Source organism: Oryctolagus cuniculus, chromosome 2 (genome assembly GCF_964237555.1).
Source record: "Oryctolagus cuniculus chromosome 2, mOryCun1.1, whole genome shotgun sequence".
Classification (NCBI taxonomy): domain Eukaryota; kingdom Metazoa; phylum Chordata; class Mammalia; order Lagomorpha; family Leporidae; genus Oryctolagus; species Oryctolagus cuniculus.
In genome coordinates, this window is record NC_091433.1 from 134,385,656 (window position 1) to 134,398,134 (window position 12,479).

Below are 12,479 nucleotides of genomic sequence, written 5' to 3' on the forward strand. Positions count from 1 at the left end.
CCCCTCCATTGCCCTGTCTCTAATAAATAAAAAATTTTAAGGTAATTATACAAGTGGGGGTGATTACACAGGCCATGATCATTATAGAGACCGGCTACCACAGCAGTCAACGTAAATATCAAAGGTAAAATATACATATACAATGGAGAAAAATAACATTACGCATTTTACTAACAGTACTAGAATGAAAGAAAGAATATATTTGCCTCCTGGTATCTAGGGAAAGCATATTCTGCCTAAGCATGAATCAAAACAGTGACACTGTACTGGGCTGTACTAGCAGTCATTGTACTCTTCATTACTGTGTAATTGCCGGTTTTTGGTTTTTTTGTTGTTGTGGTTGTTTTTTTTTTTTAAATCAGATGGGGCAGCATCAGTTAAGATGCTGCTTGGGATGCCTACATCCTTAATTGGAATACTTAGGTTTAAGTCTCAGCTGCAATCCTGATTCCAGCTTCCTGCTAATGCATACCTTGGCAAGCAGCAGGTGATGACTCAAGGAGTTGGGTTCCTTCCACCTACTTGGGAGACTTAGATTGAGTTCCGGGCTTCTGGCTTTGGCCTGGCCAACCCTGGTCTTCGCGGACATTTGGGGAGTAACCCAGTGGGAGATCTCTGGCTGTCTTTCCATGAGTCTCTACCTTTAAAAAACTATGTCAGTATCACTTAAGAATAGTCTTGATAAAGTAGTATTTTGTTAAATGCCAGCCATCAAATAGTTATTTTTAATAGTTTATGTGATGATGTATGTAAAGCACCATTTCTACGTTTGCAGTTATGATAGTTATTTTAAGGAAAAACAAGCACTTAATGTGATTTGTGAGCTGAAGTAACTGCAGTTTTCATTAAATACCAAAATTCAGTAACATTGAATTCAAAATTGAATGAATGACAGAATCTGGGTAATCAGACTTGAGTATTTGGCACATGTTTTCTCAAAAATTAACAGTGAGCTTGTGTGACTCAAGAAAAGCAACTGACATGTGGAACAAAGTAAAACCTTGGAAAGAAATAGATGATATAAAAGAAAACCAAAGTAGTTTTAGAGTTGAAAAATAGGATACAATTGCCTAGTGAGTGGATTCAAGAGCGGAATAGAGCAGATGAAAGAATTAGTGAAGTAGCAAGTGGAAGATAAATTGTTCAGTCTGAATAACAACAAGAAATTATTCTGAAAAAAATGTAGAGCCTTAGAGAACTATGGGCTTTATTTAAAAAAAAATTGAATATTTGTGTCTTTGAATTTACAGAAGGAAAGCAAGAAAGGCAAGGTTGAAAAAGTACTCAAGGAAATAATGACTGAAAATTTTCCAAATCTGGCAAAAAGCTGAGCAAAAATTTAACAGGATAAACTCAGAGAAATACAGACCAAGACACCTGAGAGTCAGATTTTAAAAATGAAAGACAAATTTTTAAATTAGCAACAGAGAAATGACACTATATAGGTGAGGAAAATATTATAAATGATAGCAGATTTTTCATCAAACCATAGAAGTAGAAGGAATGACACATTTTTCTCAAGTGTTTAAAAAAATTATCAAGCTAGAACCGTGAATCCAGCGAAAACATTCTGGAATGAAAGGGAAATCCAAACACTGCCAGATAAAGGAAATTTAAGGGTAAATGTCACCAGATTTCCAAAGAGTGACTGACTACAGGAAGTTCTGAAACAGAGAGAGTGATAAAGTAAAATCAGAACATCAGGAAGCAGGGAAGAACAAAGTGTAAAGCTGTGAGGAAATACAGTAGGTTTTCCTTCTCCTTTTGAATTTTCTAAATTAAGTTTGACAACTGAAGCCATTTCAACAGTGATGTGACTCAAACGATGGGGGGGAGGCGGCAGTGTGGTACAGCAAGTTAGGCCGCCATCTACAGCACCAGCATCCCATTTGGGTGCTGGTTTGAATCCCGGGTGCTCCACATCCTATCCAGCTCCCTGCTAATGTGCTGGGAAAACAGCGGAGGATGGCCCAAGTGCTTGGCTGCACCCACATGGGAGACCTGAGTGAAGCTCCTGGCTTCGGCCTGGCCCAGCCCTGGCTGTTGTAGGCATTTGGGGAGTGAACCAGCAGATAGAAGGTCTCTCTCCATCTTTCCCTCTCTTGTCGCTGTAGCTCTTTCAAATAAGTAAGTTTTTTTTTTTTTTTTTAATAGGAATTATTTAAGGCAGCCCAAAGCAAGGAAGGATAAAATAATGATCCCGGTAGACTGAGAAGTTTGTGTATATAATGTAATGTTGTAGAGCAGCCTCTAAGAAATCTATTCAATGAGATGTATGTAAAATAAATGTCTACAGGTCAAAATAGAATTCTAAAAGTGAGCAAGTAACCCACAGGGAGACAAGATAAAGAAAACAGAAATAAGAAAGAGAGTAAACAAAGCATAAAATGGCAAATTAATCCCTAACATAACAGTAGTAACATTAAATGTAAATAGTCTTAAATATGCCAATTACAGTACAAATATGGGTATGATTGATTAAAAACATTGTGCAACCTATATTTGCAAGAAATTCAAGTATAACGATATAGGCAGGGTGGGTGAAACTAAAAGGAAGGAGAAAGATATATCATGCAGACATTAATCCAAAGCAGTAACTATGGCTGTATCAGATATAAGTGATCTCAAAAAGTATCAGTGACAGAGAATGGGCATAAAATAATAAGAATAAAAGGGTCTCCACCAAGAAGATAAAAATCTTAAACGTGAATGCATCGAGGCCTGTGCTGTGGCGTAGCAGGTAAAGCCACCACCTGCAGTGCTGGCATCCCATATGGGCACTGGTTTGAGTCACGGATGCTCCACTTCCGATCCAGCTCTCTGCAATAGCCTGGGAAAGCAGCAGAAGATGGCCCAAGTCCACGGGGGAGATGTTCGGAAGAAGCTCCTGGTTCTTGGCTTTGGATCGCACAGCTCTGGCCGTTGTGGCCAGTTGGGGAGTGAACCACTGAATGGAAGACCTCTCTCTCTCTCTCTCTCTCTGTGTGTGTGTGTGTGTGTCTCTCTCTCTCTCTGCCTCTCCTTCTCTCTCTGTGTAACTTTTTCAAATAAATAAGTAAGTCTTTTTTAAAAGAAATGAATGCATCAAAAAATAGAACTACAAAATATATAAAGCAAAAGCAATAGAACTGAATGAAAAGAATAGACAAGTCCAAAATTATAATTGAGGACTTTAACAGCTTCTCAACAAATGATAAACAACTAAGCAGGAAAATCAGCAAGGATGTAGAAGCACCCAACAGTGTAATCAACCATTAATATTTAATCCACATTTAGAGAACACTTCACTCAGTAGTAGGACATACCACCTTTTCAAGTGACCACACAGCATATTCCAAGATGAGCTACACCTTGGGCCATAAATATAAAACCTCCACAAATTTCAAAGAATTAAAATCATAAAATGTGTTTTCTTACCACAATGGGATCAAACTAGAAAATGGCATGGCTCACTAGGCTAATCCTCCGCCTTGTGGCGCCGGCACCCCAGGTTCTAGTCCCGGTCGGGGCGCCGGATTCTTTCCCAGTTACCCCTCTTCCAGGCCAGCTCTCTGCTGTGGCCAGGGAGTGCAGTGGAGGATGGCCCAAGTACCTGGGCCCTGCACCCCATGGGAGACCAGGATAAGTACCTGGCCCCTGCCATTGGATGAGCGTGGTGCGCTGGCCGTGGCGGCCATTGGAGGGTGAACTAACGGCAAAGGAAGACTTTTCTCTCTGTCTCTCTCTCTCACTGTCCACTCTGCCTGTCAAAAAAAAAAATAATAATAATAAATAATTAAAAAAAAAAATCTGACTAATGTCATAGTTGACGAAGCCTGAATCCTTTCCCCAGAAGACATTTTTTAGCATAGTGCTTGAAGTCTAGTCAGTGCAATAAGGTAAGGAAAGAATATAAAAGACATGGAGACAATTGGGGCAGAAAAAAAGAAAAGCTGTGTTGCAGATGACATTATCTACATAGAAACATCCAAAAACATCTACCCCCCCCCCCAAAAAAAAAAAAAACTAGAACAAATAAATTAGTTCAGGATCCAAGATAATATAAAAAAGTTCTGGTAGAGATAGTAGAAGACGACGGAGTAGTTCAGGTGTCCTTTCGTAGGAACTATATTTTAATTGTAAAACTGAATAATAGGTATGATTGTTTCAGACCCCATTATACAATATAATCCTTAAAATTGTTTACTGTGTGCTTTTAGATGGATGCAAACAAGTTACAGACTATAATTTTGAGAGTATTAGTCTGGAAGTTTTTAGTTTTTTTTCTGCTAAAATTATTTTAATGGTACAGCTATGTCATTGACTTCTGCCAGACAGCTAGTCATTATTTAACAGTGATATACGAGAGTTCTTCAAAACAGTTCATGGATAATGCATATTATGAAACAGTCATGTATATCTTTAAATATTTTTGTACCAAAATAAACTTACCTTTCAATTCCATTTTTCCACAAGTTTCTTGTAGTACCTGTGTATTATTTTAGTGAATATTCCTGCCATGTCATAGCATCACAATTAGTTTTATGGAAGGTCACAAATTTTTGGTGCTGATTTGTTGCTATAGCTTTAGGTCATATTGTTAGATTGATATTATTAACAACTTGTGCTTGTGAGATCTATTGCTTTTTCCCTTCTTACATGAAGTATTGTACAAGCCCATAAAAGAAAGTGGTAAAACATTAAACTTACTCTATTTGGGAAACTTTCTGTCTTTTGGATCAATAGGAGGCTTTAAAGATTTTCTTTGATTTTTCACTGTTTTCATTTCTCTCATCCTTTTCCCCCTTTCTTGTTAGAGCCTGTACTTGAATGTCTATGATCACTATTAGTAGTCAAAGATTTTGGCTAGAAGGACCTTTTGAAGTCAGCTATTCTAACTTGTTTCCTCCATGAAGAAGTCATTATTAGAGGGGTACTTTTGGATGCACAGCTTTTTAGAGACAGACTGAAAGTTACTGACATTGGTTTGCTTTTTATTTCCTGTTTCTGTCTTTGGATCTTACCGCTGCCCTTCCCTCAAATGTACACATCCATTTTGTCACCTTGCTTTCTAAGAATAAGGAATATCTGTCCTAAAACAAATAATAAGATGGTTATTGATTTTACCTTAGGGAAAACTAATTCATATAATCAATTTATTAATTCTGGAATGATGGCAGGCTTTCAACAGATAGATGCTTAGATTGTTTCCTTAAATAACTTTTACTTCAAGCCATGTTATTTAGCATTAAACGTTTACTTTATTATGATGAAAAATTTTGTGAAAAAATCAGTAGGAATTAGGAAAATAATATCTAAAGTTTTCTAGCAAAGAATTGAAGAAAATATTTTTAAATTTCTTTATTTCATTTTGTTTGGAGTTACTTTGATCTTAAAATGTTAAGATTTGTGAGAATAAAAATAAATTTTGTAGATGCAGTCTGTAAAGTTTAGGATATTCTCAAAGGATATGCTGTCAGAATATTTAGACATTTATCTAGTGAACTTAAGAGGTGACAACATGGCCTTATTTGGTTATAGGCTCTTCTTGTGAACTATAAATATTACTTCTGTATTCACGTAATGCTTGCTTATTTAAAATGTATCTAGATCTACATACTTAATAGCTACTCATTACCAGAAGGAAGAATCAAGGACGGGGAAAATCTGAAGTGCTTTATTAACTGGACTTTTAAGAATTTTTTGTCTTCTAATGTCCTTCATCTAACCAAATTCTTTAACTCACTGATGCATTTATAAATTAAAACATACAGCATGTAGTCTTTTGTGTCTGTCATCTTTTACTTAGCATATTGCTTTTGAGATTTGTTCATATTGTGTATATCAGTTTTTTCGTATTCGTTGCTGACTGGTACTTCACTGTCTGGTTACTATACAGTTTGTTTATCCAGTCACTGATTGAGGATATTTAGGATATTTCCAGATTTGGCTGTTATTAAAAAGCTGATACGAACACATGTGGACAAAATCTTTGTGTGTACATGTTTTCATTTCTGAATGGTACATTTAACTTTATTAAGAATCTACCAGGCCGGCGCCGCGGCTCAATAGGCTAATCCTCCACCTTGCGGCACCGGCACCCCAGGTTCTAGTCCCGGTCAGGGCGCCGGATTCTTTCCCGGTTGCCCCTCTTCCAGGCCAACTCTCTGCTGTGGCCAGGGAGTGCAGTGGAGGATGGCCCAAGTGCTTGGGCCCTGCACCCCATGGGAGACCAGGAGAATCACCTGGCTCCTGCCTTCGGATCAGCGCAGTGCGCTGGCCGCAGCAGCCATTGGAGGGTGAACCAACGGCAAAGGAAGACCTTTCTCTCTCTCTCTGTCTCTCTCTCTCACTGTCCACTCTGTATGTCAAATAAAGAAAGAAAGAAAGAAAGAATCTACCAAACTGTTAACTCAAATGGCTGTTCAATTTTGAGTTTCTGCTGGCAATGTGTGAAAATTTCAGTTGCTCCAATTCCTCACCATCATGTGTTGTGTCAGTATTGTTGTCAGTATTGTTACTTTTAGCCACCTATTCTACATGCCAGAGTATTAGCTTTCAATTGCTATGTAACAAATTACTAGAAACTTAATTTTCATAGCACCCATTTATTTTTAATTTTGTGCCTCAGATTTCACCGCAGCGTGATTGAGTTTTCAGTGTATCACAAGGCTGGAATCAAGATGCCACCCAGATTTACTTGCACTCAGGAGGTTCTGGGGAAGAGTCTGCATCTATTTCAGATCATTGGCAGAATTCAGCTGCTTGCTGTTGTAGGATTGAGGTCTCTCTTTCCTGTTCCTGCCTTTGTTTAGTACCTGGTGATCCCACCATCTATCTTGTATTGAATTCCTCATGCTTTGAATCTCTGGTTTTCCTCTACTTATGCCAAGGAAAAGGTTCTTCCAACTGAATCAAGCCCATCTCTGTCAGGTTCCACAATATTTTCACGACTCCAGAAGGAAAGCCCATAGCCATTATTCAGCTGTTTCTCATTCTGTCCTTACTGCGGTGCCTGGCAACCACCAGCCTTCTTCTATCTCTCTGGATTTATCTTATCAGGATATTTTATATAAATAGAATCACATGTCACATGTGGGGGAGCTTCTTAGCACAGTTTTTGAGTTTCATCTGTATTGTAGCATCCTGTTACTTTTATTGGGTTTCATACATTATTTTATGCAATTGGGTTAGATTTGAATTCCTTAAAAGAGCATTAGGGTTTACTTTGAACACACTGGTTAACTTGGAGTTGATTTGATATTTTTGAGGCTTGCTTCTAGTCTTTATAAGTAAGGTCCAGAGCAGCCTTTAATACATGGCTCTTCTGAGGACTCTGCCCCAACGTACAGTGTATTATTTAAAGATTCCTTCACTCTGGCTATGGGATCATGAATTATTCCAAGCTCTATGCAAGCCCCAGAAGTTGTCCACCTGCTGCTAGTTCTTTGCCTGACTGTGGGAAGTTTTCTTTCAAACTTAGAACTGGAAGACACTTTCCTTCAGGTATCTGTGTGTGCCCTCTCTAGAGTACTGTTTCCCACAGATCTAACTTCCTTGGCCTCCTGAACTGCAGGCATTTCTGACTTTTCAATTTGTCATCTCCCTGGGAGTTCTGTCTGTGTTCTCTCTTCCTCTGCTGCTTCCTGGACAATTTCTTCACACAGTAAGCTGGAACAATCCTAAGGTTCATCTCTTTTGTTTCCCTATCAATGATCACAGGTAATTTCTGAAAACTATTGTTTCATGCAGTTTTTCTGAGTTTTTAGTTTTTTAATACTGATAGGGCAGTTCACATGGCCTTATTCTTTGATAAGCAGAAGGTACAGATTTTTAAAAATCAGTACAATATAAGGACAGTCTGTTTTGAACTTAAAGCAAGTGGATTTATTTAAGGACCTAGTGATTGTCAAGTAATCTAGCCAATTATTTGGTCATATGGTGCATTTTTTTGAATTCTGCAGACTTTCTTATATGAGCCACAGTTCACTTGGCTAATCCTCCACCTGCAGCACCGGCACCCGGGGCTGTAGTACCGGTTGGAGCGCCGGATTCTGTCCCGGTTGCTCCTCTTCCAGTCCAGCTCTCTGCTGTGGCCTGGGAAGGCAGTGGAGGATGGCCCAAGTGCTTGGGCCCTGCACCCACATGGGAGACCAGGAGGAAGCACCTGGCTCCTGGCTTTGGATCAGCGCAGCACGCTGGCTATAGCAGCCATTGGAGGTTGAACCAACAGAAAAGGAAGACCTTTCTCTCTGTCTCTCTCTCTCACTGTCCACGCTGCCTGTCAAAAAAAAAAGAAAAAAAAAAAAAGAATTTAAAAAGTGTTTAAATACAATTGTATGGCTTTATAGAGATTCTCTTAGTAAATGCCAGTGTATTATTCGGGATGTCTCCCACAGTGTCATTATTTCACTATTTTCCAATTTTGGGAGCTATCAGCTAGAAATTTACTGTAGCACTAAGTTGTTTTCAGAAATTCTAGTTTTTCTGGTTACAAAGTAACTTTTTTTAAAATATAATTCTGCTTTAGTTTCAGAGATTAACCAACCATACCTCATAGGCCAAATGTGAATGAAACAGTCATGATAAATTTAATACTCCCTGATAGAAGCTCAAGATTCTGGGGACAGGATTGGTTATGAAGCTCCAAAATGTCACCTTTTACTGATGACTCAGCATGAAGGCAACATGGGGCAAAATTATTTTAACTGTATTGACAAAATCTTTATACTGCCATGTTTTGCTTTGTGGTTGTTCATTTTTTTTTTTAATGAAGGACAAACTAAAGACATTCTTAATGTAAAAGTTCAAATGATACAATACACAGAGTATAAAAGCAGGGAGATGTTAGGATAGAGACTGTGGCACTACTTGTGAGGGTGGCTCCAGATACAGATGTTTATTTTAAAAATTTATTTATTTAATGTTATTATTTATCTGAAATGCAGAGACAGCAAGAGGGAAATATCTTTCCATCTGGTAGCTCAGTCCCCAAGTGCCTACAACAGCCTACAACCGGGCTTGGCTAGGCTGAAGCCAAGAGACAGGAACTCCATCTCGGTCTGCTATTTGAGTGGGAGGAACCCAGGGCATTCATCTGCTGCTTTCCTAGGCTCCTTAGCAGGAAGCTGGATTGACAGCAATTAGCTGGGATTTGAACTGGCACTCTGATATGGGATACCTGTGTCCCAAGCCACACCTGCGCTTAAGAGTTCTGTCAGTTAAAAGTTTTTATATGACTTTCTAAAGATTGTTAGTTTTTTATTCTGAGGGCAGTAGGAGTTATTGAACTTTTAGCAGGGGCATGATGTTAGTTTTAGAGCAGTGGATGTTGGAATAACCATTTGAAAATACAGATTCTAAGCTATTTAGTGTTGATGGAGAAGCCCTTTGGAGCCTTGGCCTGTCTGATCTTTGGGTCTTACATGGATGCTGGCCAGCTGGGAGTGGTACAGATAAATAGAGGAGATGAATGGTATAATTTCTAAAGAATTGATAACACTGTAAAGATCAATGGGCTGTAGAAAAAAGGATCTAGTTTCAAAATCCTGCCTGAAACTGTCATGTAACCCTTTTACCTACATTTTTAAAACTGGTACTCATTAGCAAAATAAAACAAAAACTTGACAATGCAAAATGTAGTAAATAAAATATCAGTGTACTTTTGAGAGTCTTTCAAGAAACATACTTAATTATAAAGTAGATAAGAATAAGAAAAAGAAAGGAATAATTTAAAAATTGGGACAACTTAGCAATATTTAAAATGGTAAAGAATAGGAATCATACTGAAAATGTTAAGATCAGTTAAGTGACATGTAAAATAAGCAGAAACCTACATTCACTCAAAAGTGTCAAAATTTGCTATTTCTTTTATCTTCACCTTAATATATATCTGATATTTGAAGTTACCTTAAGTTAAATTAACCATTTCTGAAAAATTGCCATTCTCTTCTATAATTTGCAAGAAGACTGGTTATTGGCAACAGATCAAAAACTCATGCTAATTTACTGATAAAACTTTTCTTAGACCTTATTTATACATAGAATTAAAGGTACTTTTGGGAATTTAAATGCCAGCCATACTAGAAAATTTTATTTTTAGTAGCAAAGTCTAGTCAAATATTTCAGTCTTAATCTTTTTGTGTACCTATTACTATTTAGTTGCTAGGCAGGGTCAGGATTACATAAATGTGATATAGGATGCTTGGTACTCAGTTTACCATTGAACTTTAAAGACTCACACCAGCATCCCAGTTGGAGCACCAGTTCAAGTCCTGGATGCTCTGCTTCCGATCCAGCTCCCTGCTAATGTACCGAGAAAGGCATCAGGGACTTGGGCCCCTGCCACCAACATGGGAGACCTGAATAGAGTTCCTGGCTCTTGGCTTCAGCCCGGCCCAGGCCTGGCCCCAGTCCTGGCCATTGTGGCCATTTGAGGAGTGAACCAGTGGATGCAAGATCTGTTTCTCTCTCTCTCTCTCTCTCTCTCCCTCTGTGTCACTCTGCCTATCAAATAAGTAAAACTTCAAAAAAATATTCTATAGACCTTTTTAAAAGAGCTTCATGATTCTACCTCTGTGAATCTGTTACACTTGGAATCTTCGTGTTAGATCTAGAGCTGCTGGTTGCACTGCTGATCAGATGGTGTGCTCTTCCACCAGACACCTGACCTCCCTGGGCTCAGTCTTCAAGAGTTGTGCAGGCATTGTTTCTAGAACATTTTTTCCTTAATTGTATTTCACACAGAATTTTAGTGTAGAAGATTGTAGATTTTATATTCTTTAAAAATTGGGAGCTTAGGTAAATTAGTCTACCATGTGATAAAGACTTCTCATGAAACAGAAAATTAGAAGTAAGTTTTAAGTGGCTGTCTTATTGGACTCGCCATTTCATTCATATTTTTCTTATTTTAGTTATACAGCATATAGAAAGATTCTGTTTCAAAGCAGGCAATTTGTTATATATGGTAATACGCATTGGTTTTAAACTGCTCACTTCACAGTCTCAGGAAGCTCTTCGTTTAAATAGAGATGTCCAGAGAGGTTTTATTTTGAGCTCTACCACAAAATGAGTTCACCCAGCAAGACAAAATTAGAGTTATAGGTATAGACATATTAGTTTATGACGTATTTTCTTGTGTTTTGTGACTTAAAATATTTGTTTAATTTTTTCTTTAAATTTGTGTCAATTTAGTGACTATTTGTTTCTTTTTTTTCTCCCAGGGAAATGAAGCAAGTTACCCTTTGGAAATGTGCTCACACTGTAAGTCAAATATTTTTGTTATTAAGCATTTCTTTTATTCACGTATCTTTGTATATATATCACATCTATATGAAATATGCTTAAGTATCTATATAGCAAGTTAGGCCTTTTTTTTTTTTTAAATGGGTAGTTCGTTGGACATATAGTCTTTCTAAATTACTAGAGTAAGGAAATTTTAAAATGGGCATTTACTTGCACTGTGCTGTAGTAACAAATAAACCCATGGATCTTGAGTGTTTGACATAACAGTTTTTCAGGTTAACAAAGCTTCAAGGTGTATTTGAGGAGCTCATTTCTACTTGCTGACTCATTGATTCAGACCCCTTTGTCATGTAATGACAGCATCTCTATGCCTAATTTCCAAGATCACTGGAGAAGAGACAAGTGATGGACCTACATAGTGTGCTTTTATCTGCCTTGGCACAGAGATGACTTAGGTTACTTGTGTTCATATTTTATGGACCAAAAGTAGTTTCACAGATCTACCAAACTGTCCTGGCTTCCCATATATTCAGGAAGTAGAAACAGATAATGCACACAACATACATTAAATCTGTAGTTTTGTTTTTTGAATAAATGGAATTACAAACTTTTTGTTAGTTTTTTTAAATTTTGAGAATAGGAATGCTCTGTCTTTATCAGACCTGTCAACAAATTTTCAGGATAAAAGCCTTGCCTAAAACATTTTTCTAAAATTAAAATGTTTTTTATTTTTAAGATCAAAAAAGATCTTATTTTCATATAAGTCTTAATATTTGAAATACCATGTGTAAATTTATAATTAATTAAACTTAATTTACTTGTAATATTAATATTGCACTAAGAATTAAAAAAAGACTTAACCCATAGCATATGGTGGTAGTCTCAGTAACTGTTTCATCAAGGTCCTGTTCATTTTGACACTCCCCCCCCTTTCTTTAAAGAAAAGTATTTATTTATTTTGAAAGGCAGAATTATAGAAAGGGAGAGTGAGAGAGATTATCCATCTGCAGGGTCACTTCCCAAATGGCTGCAATGGCTGGAGGCTGGACCAGGCCAAAGCCAGGGGCCAGGAGCTGCATCTTTTTTCTCCCACATGAGTAGCAGGGGCCCAGGTACTTGAGCCATCTTGCACAACTTTTCCTGGACATATTAGCAGGTAGCTGGATTACAAATGGAGCATACAGGATATGAACTGGCACCCATTTGGGATGTTGGCGTCACAAGTGGTAACTTTACCTACTACATCACAACACCAG

At 37.7% G+C, this 12,479-nt stretch overlaps 1 protein-coding gene across 3 annotated transcripts in view; it reads left to right on the forward strand.

Moving 5' to 3' along the window:
* PPP3R1 (protein phosphatase 3 regulatory subunit B, alpha) overlaps positions 1-12,479 on the forward strand; it is a 159,516-nt gene that overhangs the window by 104,610 nt on the left and 42,427 nt on the right. For all 3 annotated transcript variants that reach the window (XM_051842832.2, XM_051842834.2, XM_051842833.2), the window contains one exon: positions 11,202-11,241. In XM_051842832.2, the coding sequence (XP_051698792.1) occupies positions 11,202-11,241 (40 nt within the window). The remainder of the gene's footprint in view (positions 1-11,201; positions 11,242-12,479) is intronic.